This window comes from Equus asinus, chromosome 27, assembly GCF_041296235.1.
Source record: "Equus asinus isolate D_3611 breed Donkey chromosome 27, EquAss-T2T_v2, whole genome shotgun sequence".
Taxonomy (NCBI): domain Eukaryota; kingdom Metazoa; phylum Chordata; class Mammalia; order Perissodactyla; family Equidae; genus Equus; species Equus asinus.
The window spans coordinates 17,938,622-17,958,690 of record NC_091816.1 but is presented as its reverse complement, the minus strand read 5'-3'; the positions used below and the strand labels follow the sequence as shown (position 1 = coordinate 17,958,690).

General features: G+C 35.9%; 1 protein-coding gene across 7 annotated transcripts in view; it reads right to left on the bottom strand.

Annotated features, from left to right (window-relative positions):
- Positions 1-20,069, bottom strand: part of TUSC3 (tumor suppressor candidate 3) — a 214,505-nt gene that overhangs the window by 133,866 nt on the left and 60,570 nt on the right. For all 7 annotated transcript variants that reach the window (XR_011498777.1, XM_014847814.3, XM_070499800.1 and 4 more), the window contains one exon: positions 10,945-11,114. Coding sequence is in view for 6 of the 7 variants with exons in the window: in XM_014847814.3 (XP_014703300.1) it covers positions 10,945-11,114 (170 nt within the window). In the remaining variant the exon portion in view is untranslated. The remainder of the gene's footprint in view (positions 1-10,944; positions 11,115-20,069) is intronic.

The following is a 20,069-nucleotide window of genomic DNA, read 5'->3' as shown; positions in this document are numbered from 1 at the left end:
ATCCAAGAGTCTCATGTCCTCTATCAGCATCCACGGAACTATGAAGGCTAACTTCCAGCTCTTCTAGCTCTCCTCCATAGGGTGAAATCCCTTCACTCAGCTACTGAGAGAGAAATAGTTCCAGATTAGTTCACAAAGCAAAATTCAACTTTATGCTGTATAAACATGTAACAAATGAATCGGAAGGACTATAAGAGAAGACAAAGGTAAATGCCAACAACATGAAAACATGAATTGTATTCTGATATCAGACAAGGTAGGTTTCAAACCCAAAAGAATTAAACGAGACAAATAAGAATGAACCACACATGAGATGGACTCAATCTCGTCAATTCTCCTCACTAAATATGCAAATTTAATGTAATCCCAACAGAAGTATCAACAAGCACTTTTCTGGAATCAAAGAAATTGGCTCTAAAGTTCATATGGGAAAATAAAAATGCAAGATCAACATGGAAAATACTGAAAAAGAATAATGAACAGAGACTATCATACCAAGTAATAAACTATAAAGTCTCCATGATTAAAACAATGCAATACTGGTAAATGAATAGATACATCAATGCAACAATTAAAAACAAAAAAAATAAACCCCAGTACATATATAGAAATTTAGTGTATGATAAAGATAGCATCTCTAATCACTGGGGAAAAGATATACTTTTTAATAAATAGCATTGGAACAACTGTATAACTACTTGAAAAAAAGTAAGATCCTTATTCACACCATACACAAGAATATATTTTGTAGTGTAAATATAAAAATATATATAATGTAACCTTACAAACTGAGGTAGTCTGAATATTTATAGTCCCCCAAAATATCCATATCCTAATGCCCAGAACCTATAACTACGTTACCTCACATGGTAAAATGACTCTGTAGATGTCGTAATTTAGGACCTTGAGATGGGGAAATATCCTAGATTGTCCAGATGGACCCAATGTCACAGGGTCTTTGTGAGAGAGAAACAGGAATGTCAGAGTCAGAAAGAAGGTGTGATGACAAGGCAGAGGTCAGAAAGACAGAGACAGAGAGAGAGAGAGAGAGAGAGAGAGATTTGAAGATGCTACGCTAATGGCTTTGAAGATGGAAGATCAGGCCCTAAGTCAAGGAATGCAGGCAGCCCCTAGAAGTTAGAATGGCAAAGAAATGGACTCTCTCCTACAGCCTCCAGGGAGAACGCAGCCCCGCCCACCCCTCGGTTTGAGCCCACTGAGACCCATTTTGTACTTCTTGCCTCCAGAACTGAATGATAAAAATTTATGTTGTTTTAAGCCGCTGAGTTTCTGGTAATTTGTTGTAGCAACAACAGGAAACCCTACATACATACAAACCCTACTAGAAATATATACAAACCCTATTAGAAAACTGGAGATATCCTCCAGAGAAGTGCTGTCCAAGACAAATGTAAGGTGAGCCATACATGTTATTTTTTAGCAGGTACATGAAAAAAAATAAAAAGCAAAAGTGAAATTAATTTCAATAATTTATCTTACCTAACCCAATATACCCAAAATATTATTTCAATATATATCAATATAAAATTATCAATACAATATTTTGGGGTTTTTTTGTATTAAGTCTTCAAAATCCCCTGTAACCTAGGTATAGAGAGATCTTCGCCAACTACAACTCAAAATCCAGAAGCAACAGAATAAAAAAATGGATAAATTCAACATCATTTAATATTAAAAAAATAACTGGACATAAAAACACAGAAACATCATAAGCAAATTCAAAAGACAAATGGCACACTGGGAGAAAACACTTGCAACCTGTACCACAGATAAAGGGCAAATCTCTTTGATATATAAATAGCTATTGACAACTGAGGGAAAAATTGAAGAGGAACAAAAGCGATGAACAGTTCACAGAAAATGATATAAACATGGCACTTAAAGGCATGAATAGATGCTTAATTTCAGAAAAGACAAAAAACAAAACTACACTGATACATCCTTTCTCACCTATATATTAACAAAAAGAAATCAATAGCTCATCATGCACTCTGTTTCAAGACTTGGAGAAACAGGTACTTTCATATATTGCTCATGGGAGTGCAAAATGGCACAGGCCTTCTGGATGAGAAGCTGACAACACCTAATAAAACTATATATGCATTTACACTATAACTCAGCAGCTCATTTCTAGGAATTTACTCTGAAGATACATCCCTACATATATAAAACAGAGGCACAAGATCATATGCTGTGGCATTTTTGTAAAGCAAAATATCAGAAAAAAATAAATCCCCATCCACAGGAAGCTGATGAAATAAACTACAGCATATCCACAATGGATACACCAAATGCTAATAAATGATCACCAACAGGGGATCAGTGGGAATGGGGCAGAGGGGAGAGGGGTGAGAGTGACATTTCTCAAAGTGTTCATTTTCATTTTTCTCCCAATTTATATATATGCATGCATACATGTATGTACATATGTGCATGTGTGCGGATATACAGATCATGTAGGTGTTTTGCATATTTAAAAGGTAAAATTAAATCAACAAACTATAAACAAAGTATAAACAAAGCGAATTGTAAAAATGAATACAGAAACAAATGAACCTGACTGTACATCAAAATGAAAACATAACCAACAGAGAAAAGGACTAATTCAAGTAAGCTTTAAACACAATATTGTGATGTACATTCTCCTAAGGTTAAAGAAAAGGAACTGCACAGAAATTTGGAAGTCTAGTTCACAGATTTGTTTTCAGAGAACACATTGGTGTAATTCTGAAACTATTTTATATGCATTATAAAAGGGAGCAAATGAGCAAAGACATCAGTCTTGCTGGGATTCAGGTTTTCATTTTGGGAGAAAAGAGATAAAACTATGGAATAAGGGAAAGAGAGGAAGAACTCTGCCGTGCTAGCTTGGAAGAGGCGATAGCTAATTGAAGTCATGATTTATATATGTATACATACACACACACACACACCCAGCTCTGTTTACTAAAAGGGCTGAAGGCAATGATGCTACCCCAGCAGTAAAGAGTGTACCTAGCCCAGTTCTTACTTTCTAAATATCATTTCCTACCAAAAGGAACAAAGCCTCCTTGAAAAAAATGCTAATTGCAGTTACACAGTGGGGAAAGTATAAAGTAGGCTTAGAATGTCTTGTTGAGCCAGAAAGTGAAGACTAACGGAGGCATGTCAGGACACAGAAGTTGGTTTACACCGGTCACATTTAGGACAACTTGAACATGAAGAGAATAATTATAGAAATGGATTAGTGACTAAAACAAGAAACTTTGAGTGGAGACACTCAAAGTAAAAGGAAACAGTGAGGTAGGGAAAGCTCTCCTTTAGAGAAGGATACCAACTAACTAATATGTAAGGAATGACAGAATTTTTTTTTATTAAGATTATGATAGTTTACAACCTTGTGAAATTTCAGTTGTACATTATTGCTAGTCGTGTTGTAGGTGCACCACTTCACCCTTTGTGCCCTCCCCCACCCCCCCTTTCCCCTGGTAACCACCAATCAGTTCTCTTTGTCTATATGTTAAACTTCTACCTATGAGTGGAAGGAATGACAGAATTTTTTAAAAATCACCATTTCACAATAAATGACCAATGTAATATCAAATTCAAGCAAACAATATCAATGATGCTACAATCACTGAGTAAAAAAGTACTGAGAAACAGAATAGTCACGTTGTCAAAGTATCCCTCCTCTTAGCCTGCTCACCTCCCCCACATACTTATCACAGGGGAAGAAAGATGTACATAGAAAGATGTGGCGATCACCACCTTAACCAAGTGAGCCATTCCATGACTGGTACTCCAATGACCTAACACGATGTGCCTCCTGAGGCGATTCAGTAAGAAGTACACAAAAATCGCTATGGCACTCTTGTGAAAAATATACAACTGAACCTAATCATGAGGAAACAATCCGACAAATGCAAGCACGGGACACTACACAAGGCAAGTGGCCTGGATTCTTTAAAAAGACAAACAAAAAAAGGCAGTCAATGTCAAAAGTATGGAAATGTTATTGATTAAAAGGAACTTAAGAGGCATAACAATCAACTGCAATAGATGAACTCTGACAAGATCCCAAAGGGGAGGAAAAGGCTATAAAAGACATCTTGGAAACAAATGTAAAATTTAAATATGGACAGTATAATAAGAGTATATCATTGAATTAATGTCAATTCACTTAAAAGTGATAGTAATATTCTGATTATGTTCAAATGTCCTTTTCTTAAAGGAAGCATACTGAAGCGTTGAGCAGTGACACTTCATGATGGCCACAAGTTACAGGTACATTTGCTGATATGGGACTCATTTTTTACTTATATTAAAAAACAAAATCAAATGTGGCAAAGCGCTATTAATTAGTGAATCTTGGTAAAGGGTAGACTGGTGTTCTTGTATTACTGTTTCAATTTTCAGTAGGTTTGAAATTAAAAAGATGGGGGCTAAAGCTAGACTTTTATAAACAAAGAGTATAGACAACAGAGCTCAGAGAATGCTGCACTGCTGCAATGTCACACAGACAATCAGAGTTCATCGAAAATAGTAAGAGTGGAGATTATCCAATCTGAGGAAGACACACTTAGGAAGAAAGTTCATACAGTGAAGCTATATCATATGCCTTCATCTTAAGAAAATTAAACTAGATGGAGCTCAGCAATAACCCCAGATATCATTTTTATTAAACTGGTCGTGGACTCAATCAAGCCTGAAACAGTTATGTATTAGCCAAGCCAGGGAAAGGGTATATGAATGGCATGAGAGTCTGCCAGTCTTTGACAAAGAAGTGAAATACTTCGTTCAGGCAGCCACGCACAGGAAAGAAGCTTAAGAATTAAGGCATAGAGAAATATTATCTAAGGAACCAAGGAAATTATAAGGGTTGTAGTCCTAAAACCATTTATAAAGTACTTACAAGTGCATTAAGTGATGTACAAGGGTAATTTTATCTATAGACAATTTCACCTTCTGTGCTCACTTTAGAATCTAATCGCATAAGATGTGACCTTGCTTAATAAAATAAAAGCCTGATGAACTCTTTTCCAGAGTTTTGGCCAGCCACCTCCAACTCACCAGTCCCCGCTATGAGATGCTACTCTGAACAGCAGCTTTTCATGATCTAATGAGTTTAAGAAAGCCTGACTGATGGATCCCTGCCCTAAAAGATGAATAATCTTAGTTGGGAATGCAAAAGCAAAATGCACGTTACAGTTCACAGGGTGAAAGGAATGATGAGTATGTACACGTAAGGGAAGCATTAAACTCTAACAGCTCCAGAGTCACAAACCCCAGACCTGACAGGTACGAGCCGTGTGACTTTGGATGAACTATATGGCCTCTTAGCTTTGAAGTTCTCATCTATACAATGGATTTCTTCAGAACTACCTTTCAGAGCAGTGAGAATGACATGAGATACTGTATACACAAATGACTTAACATAGGACCCCCAATAGTTCACACATAATAAACAATAATTTTATTTAGTTAGAGGAGGAAAGATTTTAGCCAGTTAACATCTAATACGTCAATGGAATAATGTATTCACCCTCTTCTTTAAAATACCTTTGTAATTACTAATTTTATTTCATTTATTTAAACTCCAATAATATATTTATCTCTAACACATCACCAAAACTTTGATTATACACGCATCCTGCTTGATTATACACATACTTTTTTATTTTCCTTCATCTAGGCTTTTTTTTCTTACATCTGGTCATCCATAGTAAGAACCTTAGAAGAGGATATTTTGTTCTTAGAATTTTTAATGAGGTCTGGAAGAGATGAGCAACTTTGTGGTAGAATACATTTAAAAGATTAGCAACTATGGGAATATTCCCTACAGTACAATTTGATGAAGGAAGTTTGGAGTTAACGCTTACGGGAGGTGAGAATTGTATTGAGTGGTCTTAATTAACAACTTTATTTGGCCAAGGAGTTTTATGTTAGCGCTGAGGAAGGTGAGAATTGAATTCTGAAATTTGTGAATAAACTGACTGTGTGAAGGAAGAGCAGAAGGATTTGCTGAGATTGGCTTACGAGGAAGCCAATAGCTCATTCACCAGCCTCTCAAGAAAGAAAAGCAACTGGAGAATCTAAGTGTGAGTTAATCTAGAAGAAAATAACACTTTTTCTTAAAGAAAAGAAAAAAGCAGGGAAGTCTCACAAAGGAAAGTGCTAAGTTTTAAAAATTACAGCTATGAACTTTTCAATGATTCTATAGAATTATAAAAATTATAGCAGTACTATGGAAATGGCCCCAAATTACACTGACACAGAAGGAGTCAAGAGGATTTAATTCATGCTTAAAAAAAAAGATGGCTGCTGATGATAGGTTGCATTTCTCAATGAATCTACAACTCCCTTTGAGGCTGAACTTATAATATAGGAATATAATTTGAATATTTTACCTTAAAATTTTTTCGTGAAACTCCTTTTTACCTTTCATTTTAGTTGTTACTTACCTTGAGGTCTCTTTGAGCCACTCTGCCCACTATCATGTGGGTCACAGTTAGTACTCTCTTGGCTCAGTGACAGTAGATTTCAGACCACTGTTCAACCACACTTTTTTAATAGATCGTCCTTTGAAATTTATACTATAAATTTATCATCCCCATCTAACAAACTCCAAGGCATCTCTCTATCAGGTCACTGATTTTTTTTCCTCTCCAGTTCCATTATCATCTTGAGTAGTTTCAACATCCATGTTTATAAGCTAGACATTACCACAACCTTATTGTTCCTCAGACTTCTCTACATCAACAATCATCTACACTATACTTCAGAAACTTACATATTTATTAAACAAACCCTTTACAACAACTTCCTAATTTTCAATCCCATCTTACTTTTACACAAAACCTGTTCTCCACCCATGAAAATCTAGCTTAATTCTATCACACCTAGTTTATTACACAGCTGTCCCCTGGCTTCTTCTGACCCCCTCATCCAACTTTGAACCTATAGCTACATATTTCAAATATACTCTCACTAGCACTCTCAAATCATTTACCTAATCCACTTCATACCACACACCAAACATGTTAATCCCTAAGGAGGGTGTTCCTGCTCTTAAATTTCTGAGTATTGAGGAAGAAAATCATTTAATTCTACAGATTCTTCACTAGGAATTGGGTATTCCAGTTCCAGAAAGGATCTTCAATGCTATACGGTCATCCAACTAGTTAAGCCTTCCCAGTCCCATTGCTCCTCAATGAAATAAATAAATAAAAGCTCTGAATCCCGAACCTGCTTCTTACCTTCCCTCTCTCTACACAGGTTGCACATTGGAATTATCTAGATCATATTTTTTAACACATCAAGACCTTGGCCCCACCCCAAAACAATTAAATCAGGATGCTTGGGTACGGGAGCCGCACGCCTGCTCTACACTTTTTGTTTGCCTCTAAACCTTCACCTGTTCTTTCTTGCTCCTCTGACAACCCTATCCTCACCTTTATCCATGAATTATCTTAACTTTTACTAATAACTTCAATCTTTTTCTCTTACATCTAAAACTATTCTAAAATTTTAAAGTTTATTTTAAAATAGGCTGTAATAAATAAAGGTTATTTTGATCTAGATGTCATTAAAAAATTAAGGCTTCAAACTAACAAATCATTTACTAACATAATGCATTAAGTAAAATAATGTCTAAAGGATGCACCATTTAATAGTATGTTATAATTTGTTATCAAAATACATATAATTTTATGCAACTGTGAAATAAATACTTCAATAATAAAGTCTTTCTACATTATAATTACAAAAAAAATGATGATCAATTATATTTCTTCTTCATGGTGGTGAATATAAGAAAACAATATATTCGATTTTTAGGAGCAAACAAATGACTTCCCTGAAGTACATATGGCATTATAGGATGCCAGAAGACATTTTGCATTTTTAGGAGAAACTGAACTGTTACACCAAAATGCCAATTAAGGTGGTATCTTTATCTGAATAGGGTTTTACAGCATCCCTTAAGGCACATACACCCTATCCATATGTGCCAGCCCAGTTCTGACAACAGTGTTAACGCTCACTTGGGTACTGGCCCTCAGATTTGATAGGAAGGGAACTCAGAAATACCTGAAGTGCTGTTTTTCAAAATACTTTTCCTTATCATCTTCTCTACCCATGCCCAAACATACACTCATTATTAGGTTATGATAAGATCCTTCCTGAAAACTTCAGAACACTGAAATTCCCTTTCTGAAAACTAGTCTGAGTGAAGCTGGGTTCTTTTTCCTTGACCCTTGTTATTAATAACTTCAGTTTCCACCTGAATTCAAAATGATTCAGCAATCTAAATAAAGTCTATAAATAACGATACAATGTGGAGAGTCTGGATGTGGAGCCACCACCCAAAAAGTGTTTGTTCTTGAAAAGAAAAAGTGTTGAGCCAAAAAGAGCTAAGCAACCTGAATTGTCCTTAACCACTGAGGAAATGAAATAGGTAATTTAAAATCTCCAGACCCAGATGGTTTCAGTGAAAAATTCCATCAAACATTTAAAGAAGAACTAACACAATCTTCCAAAATTGCGCAATTTTACACAATCTTTACCAAAAAATAAACGAGGAGGGAACATTTACCAACTCATTTTATGAGGCCAGTATTATCCTGATACCAAAACTAGGAAAAGATAGCATAAATAATGAAAACCACAGATCAATATCTATCATGAACTTAGATGCAAAATTCTTCAACAAAATACAGCCATGCATCACTTAATGACGGGGCTATGTTCCGAGAAATATGTCGCTAGGCGATTTCATCATTGTGTGAACATCACAGAGTGTACTTACACAAACCTAGATGGTACAGCCTACTACACACCTCGGCTACATGGTACTAATCTTATGGGACCACCGTCGTATATGTGGTCCATTGTTGACTGAAATGTCATTATGCAGTGCATGACTTACTAGCAAATAGAATCCAGCAATACATAAAAAGAAAAATATACCAAAGTCAGTCGGAATTTGTTCCAAAAGCAAAGCTGGTTCAACATTCTGAAATCAATCAATGTAAGCCACCATATCAACAACATAAAGAAGAAAAATCATATCAATTCACGCCAAAAAAAAGTGACAAAGTCCAACACCCATTCATGATAAAAACTCTCAGCAAACTGGTAAAGAAGAACTTCCCCACCTTGACAAAGAACATCTACAAAAATCTTACAATTAATATCACTTAATGAAGGAAGACTGAATGCTTTTTCCCAAAGATCAGACCAAAACGTAAAACTATAAAATTAAAAGAAAAAATGTAAGAGAAAAACTGCAGGATGCAGGACTGAGCAAAGAGTTCAATTTGACAACAAAAGTCAGAACTGTAAAAGGAGAAACTGACAAATTGGACTCATTAAATTGAAATCTGAAAAAGATTCTGTTATGAGCATGAAAAGATAAGCCGTAGAGTAAGAGAAAATATTTAAATAATACATATCTGACAAAGAACTAATATCTACAATATATAAAGGACTCTCAAAACTCAGTTAAAAGAAATCCAATTAGAAATGGGCAAAAGACATGAACAGATATTTCACCAAAGAGGAGATATACAGATAACAAATAGGCTCATGAAAAGATGTTCAACACCATTAGCCATTAGCAAAACGCAAAATAAAACCACAATGAGATGTCACTACATACCTAGCAGAATAGCTAAAATAAAATAGTGACACCACCAAATGCAGGTGAGGATACAGAAAAACTACCTCACCCATACACTGCTGGTGGGAATGCAAAATGACATAGCCACTCCTGGAAAACATTTTGGCAGTTTCTTATAAAGCTAAACACACAACTACCAATCAACCGAGCCATCCCACTCTTTGGCATTTACATCAGAGAAATGAAAACAAGTTCATACAAAAATCTGTACAAGAATGTTCATAGTAGTTATATTTGTAATAGCCAAAAACTAGAAATAACTCAGATGTCCTTTAATAGATGGCTAGACTGTGACACATCCATACTATGGAATATTATTCAACAATAAACTGTTGAAAAATGCAACTACTTGAATGGATTTTGAGGGAATTATGGTTTCAAGTAAAAAACCCAAAAGATCATACACTATATGATTAGATTTACATCACCTTCTTGAAATGATGAAATTATAGAAATGGAGAACAAATTTAGGAGGTGGGAAGTGGAACGAGGGGGTATGGCTACAAATGGCAACAGGAGGAATTCTTACGGGGATGGAACTGTTCTGTACCTTAACTGCACCAATTCCAAAATCCTGCTTGTGAGAGTGTACTACAGTTTGGCCAGATGTTACCACTGGGGACACTGGGTAAAAAGCATATAGGATCTCTCTGTACTATTTCTTACAATTGCAAGTGAACCTACAATTATCTCAAAATAAAAAGTTTAATTAAAAAAAAGTATTGTCACATATGTATTATATTTGTACTTGTCCAAAAATTTTGGTATGTTCCTATTGAAAAATACTTCATTCATTTCAAATTGTTTACTTCCATACCACAGAAGAAACTTCTAATCACTGGAGACATCGAAAAGTAAACAGACTTCCTCAGGTAAAAGTGTGTCCTCTCTATTAAACCGTCAAAATAGAATATGCTTAAGGGGGTTACTCCATGGCCATAAGATATAATTAGGTGAACTACAAGGCAATATTTGAACCAAATTCTATCACATATTTACCTTTATACAGGACATAAAGAAACAAATCTGTTTTATGATTACATGTGGCTTGGTCAATAAGTATTTTACACAATAAAAAAACATTAGCCTATCAAACTCATTTTCTAGACTACAATGATTTTGAGCTTTTAAATGCACAAAGTTATAGGTGACTACAGCAATGAACAACTGTTTAATTCTATTATACACATTCATCTGAAATGCAATAAAATAAGTTCATAAGCATGGGATAATAGCTTTTAAAATCTTTTAAATACAGAAATTACCTGCACACAGAACACTGCCGCTGAGGCTGAAGAGCGGTGAACATAACAATCATAGAGTAGTTTCGAGGTGGTGCCTTGATAAATTTTCGGAATTTATCACCATTCATTCGGAAGATCGAGCGCCTGGAACTCCACTCCATCAGCTGTTCTACTTTTTCGGCTAAAAGATTCTGCAATTAAACATAGGAATTTAAATTTACACAGGGTTAAAGCCATTCAGTTCGTATTTTATATAAACAGAATTACGTGAGATGGTATTTTATCCAAAATTAATTTCTGCTGAGAGTTCTTGTTTTGATGAATATATTGTTAATTGACCACATATGCATAAAATATTTCATTTTATTTTTCCTAACGGTCGCAAAGGTTTATAAAACAGCTATCAAAAGTAAAACAGACTTCCACTTCCAAAAAGATGTAATAGACATGCTTTTACCTAATCTTCCCACTAAATACAGCTAAAAACTCTGGTTATTACATAAAAAACAAGCACGAGAAGGTTCTGAAACTGGAGAGGAGGAGAACTGGCTAGAAACCTCAGAAATGAAGAATGACATGGCAGTGAGTTTCCTACGTCTTCTTTCTGTCTTTGCTAACCCAGTCTGGTGCTAGAGAAGTCAGCAATCCAAGAACTCCAATGGCTACAGACAAAAAAAGCCCCAAGAAAACCCTACTCTCTAACCAAACGACAAAGAAAGGGTCAACTTACTAAGACAAATAACTGCTCTACTCTAGCCAAACACCACAGAAAAAAACCCTGCAGTCCCACCACCATCCTCGCTGAATGAGTAGCCTCAACTAGACTGCAAATTTCTCTCCAAGTTTTAATATGCAACAACATGGAGGAATCTCATATACAAGGCTGAGTAAAAGAAACATGTACAAAAGAGTGCTGTATGATTCTATCTGTATTAAGGTCAAACCCAGGAAAAATTAATCTACTGTGCTAAAAGTCAGGAGAGTTGCTAATCTGGAGCAGACAGAGGGACAGAGGGGAGGCATAGCTACTGGGGAACAATACAAATGGAGCTGGGGTGCTAGTAATACTCTGTTCTGAGGTGAGGGGTGAAGGTGGGAGGAAGTGACACTCTAACTCCTGTAGAGAATGCTCTTAGTCTTTAGATCAACTTACCTGGAAAAGTCTAAGAAGTAAAAACTTCATGGGGTTGTATTCCTACAGGAAAATCCCCTGTCCTTGGAAAACCAAGCCAGCATCAGCGTTCAGGGGAGAAAGGCCTGAATTGTGCCATTTAAGCAAGCTCCACACTAGAACTTAGGGAGAAATCCAATCTCTTTCCCCTCCCTCTCAAGTGAAAAAGTGAGTGCGGCTGCTCATGAATCACTCACAGAGACTGGGTGCGTATGCAAGAAAGGGAGAATGCAGAATGGTGCAGCCACCATGGAAAACAGTAGGGAGGTTCCCCTAAATTTTAGAAATAGAATTACCATGTCATCCAGCAATCCCACTTCTGAGTATATATCCAAAAGAACTGAAATCAGAATCTCAAAGAGATATCTACACTCCCATGTTCATTGCAGCATTATTCACAATAGCAAAGATATGGAAACAACCCAAATGTCCACTGGCAGATGAAGGGATAAAGAAAATGTGGTATGGGTGTGCAGATAGATAGACAGATAGATATACACACACAATGGAATATTGTTCAGTCTTAAAAAAGAAAGAAATCCTGCCATTTGCAACAATACGTATAAACACAGAAGACATGCTAGATGAAATGGGCCAGTAACAGAAGGACAAATACTGTAAGATTCCACTTATATCAAGTATCTAAAATAGCCAAACTCACAGAAGCAGAAAACAGAATGGTGGTTGCCAGGGGCTGGAGGGAGGGGGAAATGGGGAATTATTACTCAATGGGTATAAAATCTCAGTTATGTGAGATGAGTAAATTCTAGAGATTTGCTATACCACATAGTACCTATCGTTAATAATTCAGTATCGTACACTTTTAAAATAGATTACGAGGAAAGATCTCATGTTAAGTGCTCATATTGTAAAACATACGTACACAAAAGAACACACGGGGATTTCTGAAGGTGACAGACTTGTTTAGTACTTTGATTATGGTTGATTATGGTGATGGCATCACAGACACATGCAATATGTGAAACTCATTGAGATATATGTTAAATGTGTTTAACTTTTTGTATATCAATTATAACTAAATAAAGCTAAAAAAAAGGAGAGAGAAGAGCGAAGGGGAGGCAGGCATCTTACCCCAATTAGGGTAAGACTTGTTGAAGCGCTCTGCACCTACCTGAGGAAGAAAAAAGACACACTGAAAGAAATGGGAGAGAGAGGGGAGGGAGGGAGAGCAACCTGGTCAAGGAGCAGAATGCCTGAACGAGCAATTTGACAGAGAACATTCAGATAAGCACACAGTGGCAGGCTAACTCCAAGAAAAAGAAAAATTATAGCTGATTATTGGGGTAATTGTTAGTTAAAAAAAAAACATAATTTTGCCTTAACAAAAAGTTATCAGCTGAAATTGATCCCAACCTCAAAACAAACTCATTATTTACATTTGATTATATGTAACTGTAGGGCTTTAATTTTGACTGCAAATACAGTATGAATATATTTCCATACGAAACAAAATAATCTTATTAAACTGAAAGGTTAACAATTTAGAAGGTATTGCTCTGCCTCATCAATACACACAAAACAGCTGAAAACTAACTAGAAGGACCTTCACTATTTTTAGTTTTAATTTTGAGAAATAAAGTGAGGGCATTTTCCATGTTAAGCATAATTTACTAGTGTTTGCCTTACTATTATATATTTAATATGATTTATTATAAAACCTTCAATTGTTTATCATAACACTCCATAGTGAGTCAACTTAGTACCTATAAATTCTTCTGGGCCTTGAACAAAGGTTAAAATAATGAGACATATAACATATAAATATTTTATTTATAGGGACTGTGACCTCTCTATGCAAAGACAGAACCTCCAGACTGGAAATCAACCAGGGTAATACAGAAAGGAGGGCATCATCATTTGTTATTCATCATGGTGCCAGAAAATGGATTATTTTTTCAAGTTTTAAAGAATGGAGATTTGTCATGTGGTAAATTGAGTCTTCCCTAAATAAAAATAATTCACAAGATATAATAAAATATATACTTTGAAAACACTGATTTTTCTACTTATTGTCACTCTCTCCTCCTCCTTGTTCATCCTATAAGCAAAAAGAGGATAATTTAGAAGTGACAAAATCTTATCCTGATGCTGTTTTAATTGTGATTAGTATGGAAAGAATTATACAGCATATATTTTCATCTGTCCTGTAGAACAAATTAAATTATATTCACAAGTAGATCAAAGATAAAGGACATGAGATAACTAGTAAGAGAGAGAGAACTAGAATGCAGAATGTGGAAAGCTGTTCAACTTTGCCAGAAAATAACAGTGCAAATTAAAACAATGAGACACCATTTTCAGCTATTAAGTTAGGAGAGACAGAGAGACTATGAATGAGAGTGAATACCCAAATCTGGCAAGGGTGGAGTGAAACTCATTCTGATACACTGATACACTGCAGGTAGCATTAGTGTTTTACACTGAGTCAATGCTTTTAATAATGTAAATATTACTTTAGAAAACAGTATCTGATTAGCTACTCTTAAGGCTAAAGGAAAAAGAACTGTACACAAATGCCATACTGCTGTTAATTATTTTATTTCTCACACGAGCAGCACTTGTGTTACTTTATAAGTACACTAGAGTTGAACAAATAAGTAAATATATTATAGATAATGAGATCCAGATTTATCACTGTCAGGAGAGAACTGACAAGTAAGGAAAGGGGAAAGGCTAGAATAAATCCTGTGGTATTGGACAGGCGTTAAAGGCATCCATCTTAACTTGTAGCCTTTAAAATAGAGATATGTATATCTACATATTACAGATAAATACAGAAATAAATATGGACCTGTACGTATACATGGATTAGTATATGTATTTCCTAGCTTTGTCCACTGAGGGGGCTGAGGACCAATGACATGCCAATAACAATGAGCACACCTAACACTTAGATCTTACCTGCTAAATACCATTCTCCATTAAAGGAACCAGGATTCCCAGGGGAAACAGTTGATTAAAATGCTGAGACACAGAAAAACAACATGCAACTAGAATATCTTGTACTAGCAGAAAGTAAAGAAGTTCTCAAAAAAGGACATGTCAAAGGGCAGGAACCACTCCAAAAAAGCTCCCAATAACCAAAGCTGGAAAAATTCAAGCAACAATAGAAATGACAATAATATTGAATTCTGAATAAAAAAATGTCCACGAGTCCATACTTACATAAATAGATACCTGAATGTATAAACAAATAAGGGGAAAGGGACAGTTTTTTCTCACAGAAGAATTCCAAGCAATAAATGGAGAAGCAGGAAGGGAAATAGAAAATCACCATTAGAACATCACAGTAAGTAAGACCCACCAAGGAGTCCTAAACTGAGTAGGTGAAATTTTTGAGGAGAAACAGAATATTTGCACAGTCTCAAGGTATCTTTCCAAAGGTGTATATTAATTTGCAAGAGAAAAATAGTACCATGATAGCAGAGAAACCCAGCAGACAGACCTTATCTAAGTAACTGGTGTCAACAATACCAGTAACATGTACTCCTTGAGGTGATCTACTAAGAAGAGCACATCACTTCTGTGGCATTCTTGGCAAAAATGCATAACCTCAATCTAACCATGAGAAAACATTACACAAACCCAAATTAAGTTATTTCTACAAAGTAACCGACCAGTACTCTTCAGTGGAGTCAAGTTCATGAAAGACAAGGAAAGACTGAAGAGCTGTCACAGCCTGGAGAAGCCTATGGAAACATGACAACTAAATCAAACCTGAAACCCTGGAACAGATCCTGGCACGGGGAAGTGACATCAGTGGAACAACTAATGACATTTGAATAAAGTCTAGAGGTTAGTTAATAATGTTGAACCAATGTTAACTTCTTATTCTTGATAACTGTACATATTGTTAATCTTAGGAGAAAGTGAGAGAAAGGCATATGGGAACTCTATACAATTTCTACAAATTTTCTAGAAGTTTAAAATTATTTAAAAATGAAAAGCAAAAGAAAAATATAAGCACATGATATAAAAATACATTATTTCCTTAAATTTTTGAACATGCAGAGGTTTTACCTATTGGTCAGCCTACTGGAATGAACACTTCTGTGCTACAAGGTCGGAGAGATTACAGCTTAGTGCTAATTTATCCTGGCACACTTTCAAGGTGAGTAATTATCTTTAATTTTCTGAAAGTATTGTGATCAGGATCTTGAAAGCGAGAAAAAAAAGAAAACAATCAGGCAAAAATCTTAGAGCAACTGATTTTGACAGACTTGGGAAATCCTCAGGATGACACTTGAAGCACGCCCTGAAGAAACTGAAGCACGGTTCCAAAAGTGCACGTATTTATACATGAGGAGTCACCATTCTCTAATTCAAAAAATATTCACTGCAGATCTACTACGTGCCAGGCACAGAATCAGGACCTGAGAATACAAGAGTAAATATGATACAGTCTCTGCCCTCATCGACTTTGTAGAGGGATGTTTCTTGAATTTTAATGGCGTACTGATCCCTTTTAAAGAAAAGAAATTCTTGCAGCCCCTTCTCTCGGGTGTCTAATTATTTTTATTATAATGTTATGTAGAAATTTAATAGATATAAACTCCTTATGCTTCTATAGCACATAACTAAAATAAAACATTTAAAGCTATTTACAAAGGCAATGTCAAAACTTATTCATAGACTCAAACAATGATTTAACACGATAAATGATGATGTTTTTAAAAAACTAAAAGGGCACTTGTTACTTGAAAATAGCATTGTCGGGGCTGGCCCTGTGGCCAAGCGGTTAAAGTTCTGTGTGCTCCACTTCAGTGGCCAGGATTCATGAATTCAGATACCAGGTGCAGACCTACTCCACTCATCAGCCATGCTGTGGAGGCATCCACATACAAAAAATAGAGGAGGACTGGCACAGATGTTAACTCAGCAACATCGTCCTCAAGCAAAAAAAGAGGAAGGTTGGCAATTGCCGTTAGCTCAGAGTGAATCTTCCTCACCAAAAAATAAAAAAGAAAGAAAAAAGCACTGTCAGCAAAGGTACAGGTTCTTTATACTAACTGTGTAATGATTTATTCTTTTTGCCGCTTGGTAAGAGAACTGTGCTACAAAGGAAAATGGAAGCCAAAGAATAAAAGCCTTAAAAAATTAATGGCTAAGCCAAGATATGGAAATAACCTAAATGTCCTTTATCAGATGAATGGGTAAAGAAAAACTATAGAGAGAGAGATACACAAACACACACACACACATACACACACACAATAGAATATTATTCAGCATTAAAAAAGGAGGAAACCTTGCCATTTGTAATAACGTTGATGAACCTGGAGGATATTATGCTAAGTGAAGTCAGCCAGACACAGAAAGACAAATACTGCATGATCTCACTCATGTGGGGGCTCTTAAAAAAAAGAAAGGAAAAAAAAAAGTCAATTCATAGTAACAGAGAGTAGAATGGTGGTTACCAAGAGGCTGTGGGATGGGGGAAAGGGGAGATATTGATCACAGGGTACACACTTTGAGGTAAAAAATGAATAAGTTCTAGAAACATAGTGTACAGCATGATGACCACAGTGAATAATAATAACAATCATCTATTATATACTTGAAATTTGCTAAGAGAGTAGATTCTCACCACAGACAAAAAAAGGGTAACTATGGGAGGTGATAGAAATGTTAGTTCGTTTGACTGTGGTAATCATTTCACAACATATACATATACCAAAACATCACACTGTACACCTTAAATATATATATAATATTTGTCAAAAATAAAATATTCAATAAAAAACGTTAATGGCTAAGGCCTTTTGTTTTAGAAAGATCCCTCAAGTTGCAAGGTTGAGAACAGACTGGAGGAGGGAAAAGTGTAGGCAGTAGAAGTCAGCTTAAAATGATGAGAGCACGGAACAGAGTGGAGGCAGTACAGAGGCAGAAGACGTGAAGAGATATGAGAGATAAGTAGGCATCCTAATCAAGAGGACTTGGTGATCATAAACAGAAGTGAGATAAAGGAGTCAAGGATGACACTCAAGTTTCCACTTTGAGCATGTGGGTGAATAATTGTCTCACTAAGACAGGGAAACTCAAGTGGAAGAGCAAGTCTGTAAGAAACTGAGTTCAGTTTTGGACATAGTGATTTTATGTGCCTGCCACCTATTTAAGGGCAGGGACTGTGGTCTGTTTGTTCACTCTTGTATTCTAGATGCCTCAAATGGCACCTAGCATATAGCATGCATCAATAAACATTTGCAGAAAAATTTAACAAATTACAGCACGCTAATAAGAGACACCTCTTTGGAAAGTACATTGACTTTAAAGCTCCAACTTCCTGGAAAGATACAAAAAGTTGAGAGAACACTAAACAAAAAGAAGAAAGAAGATGAAGACATCACAAAGTCTAAACAACAGCCTTATTTAAAAACCTTCAGGGGCCAGCCCCATGGCCTAGTGGTTAAGTTCACACACTCTGCTTCAGTGGCCCAGGTTCATGGGTTCAGATCCCAGGCGCGGACCTACACCACTGGTCAGCCATGCTGTGGGGGTGACCCACATACAAAGTAAAGGAAGGTTGGCATAGATGTTAGCTCAGGGAAAATCTTCCTCAACAACAACAAAAAACCTTCAGTGGCTGCCTGTTGACAGAATAAAATCTAGACAGCACACTGGATCAAGATCACTATCTGGCCCTAATCTATTTTACTAGTTTCATCTCCTGCTGTTACCTTATCCTCTACCTATACCACCTCATATATTGCATATCTGGATTGGGGGCACCTAAAAATCAGTATTTTTCTTAATAAATTTCTTGCATAGGCCTAACATGAAGTCGAAGTTGAGAAGCCACTACTTTATTCGATCTCAGAAACATGGTACTTTTTTACATTGCCAGGGGTAGCACAGTACCTCACTCATCCCTCTTCCACTGCCGTTTCATACTGAATTTATCCTTGTCCAAAAGGAGCCAACTCAAGTCTAACTACAGGCAAGGATTCTTCCATAAAGCCCCCTAGGGACTGTCAACCCCTCCTTTGTAGAAACTTTCAGACCACCTACTACACTGCATCATGATCTCTCCGTACAGCTGCCTCCCCTACTACACTACCAGTTGCTCAAGGGCAAGAATCATGTCCTATCACCTTTGCAACCTTAGAGTTTTGAAAAGTCCAAAGGACATAATAGATACTGAAGCAATGTGTAGCTGAAGTAGGAGTTCTACTGTCCTTAAATTAGAAGTTGTTAACTAAAAATTCAGGGAATATTTCTAAATTCCCTCTACAACAACAATATAGAGATGGGGAGAACCAAAGATATTTCCAATTGAGCTTTGGTAGTTTTAACATATTTGAGTTTACTTTAAAATTACTAAAATAGATTGCTATTTTACAAACACACACGTCATATGCAAATTTCTAGGAGTTTAAATTGTATATACTAATATATACCACTATTTATAAACTTATAAAACAGAAATTAGTCACTATTAAAAGGCAAGAAAGAACAAGACTTCTACTTATTTTTCTTGAGTAGTCATTTCTGAACCTAGTCCTAGACTACACTAGGTTATCTCCTTTTATTCCCATAAGGAGTAAAGTGATCAGTTTTAGGTTATCTACTTTTATTCCCATAAGCAGCAAAGTTTTTATATCTCTTGCCCCAAGCACCTTTTCCCTGTTTTAAAGCCAGCAAGTCAATAGTCAGAGGTACCTGAAATTACTCTAAGATATATACCTTTGACTCATCATTTCTGAATTCTCTCATCTGTGCACACTAGAAAAATAGAAGGAAACATCGGAAAGTATACAAAAGTAACCACATTAACTACATAAATGACCTTTATAAACAACAAAAGAATCTGCACAGCTTTAGAAGCCATTGCATATAACTCTTCACTGTTAATAGCAACGCAGTATGCTACAGCTGAAAAAAACTTTTACTACAAGAACGTGGAAAAACAAAAATGCTATTCATAACTTGCAAAGTTAAAAGATTACTTTCTTAG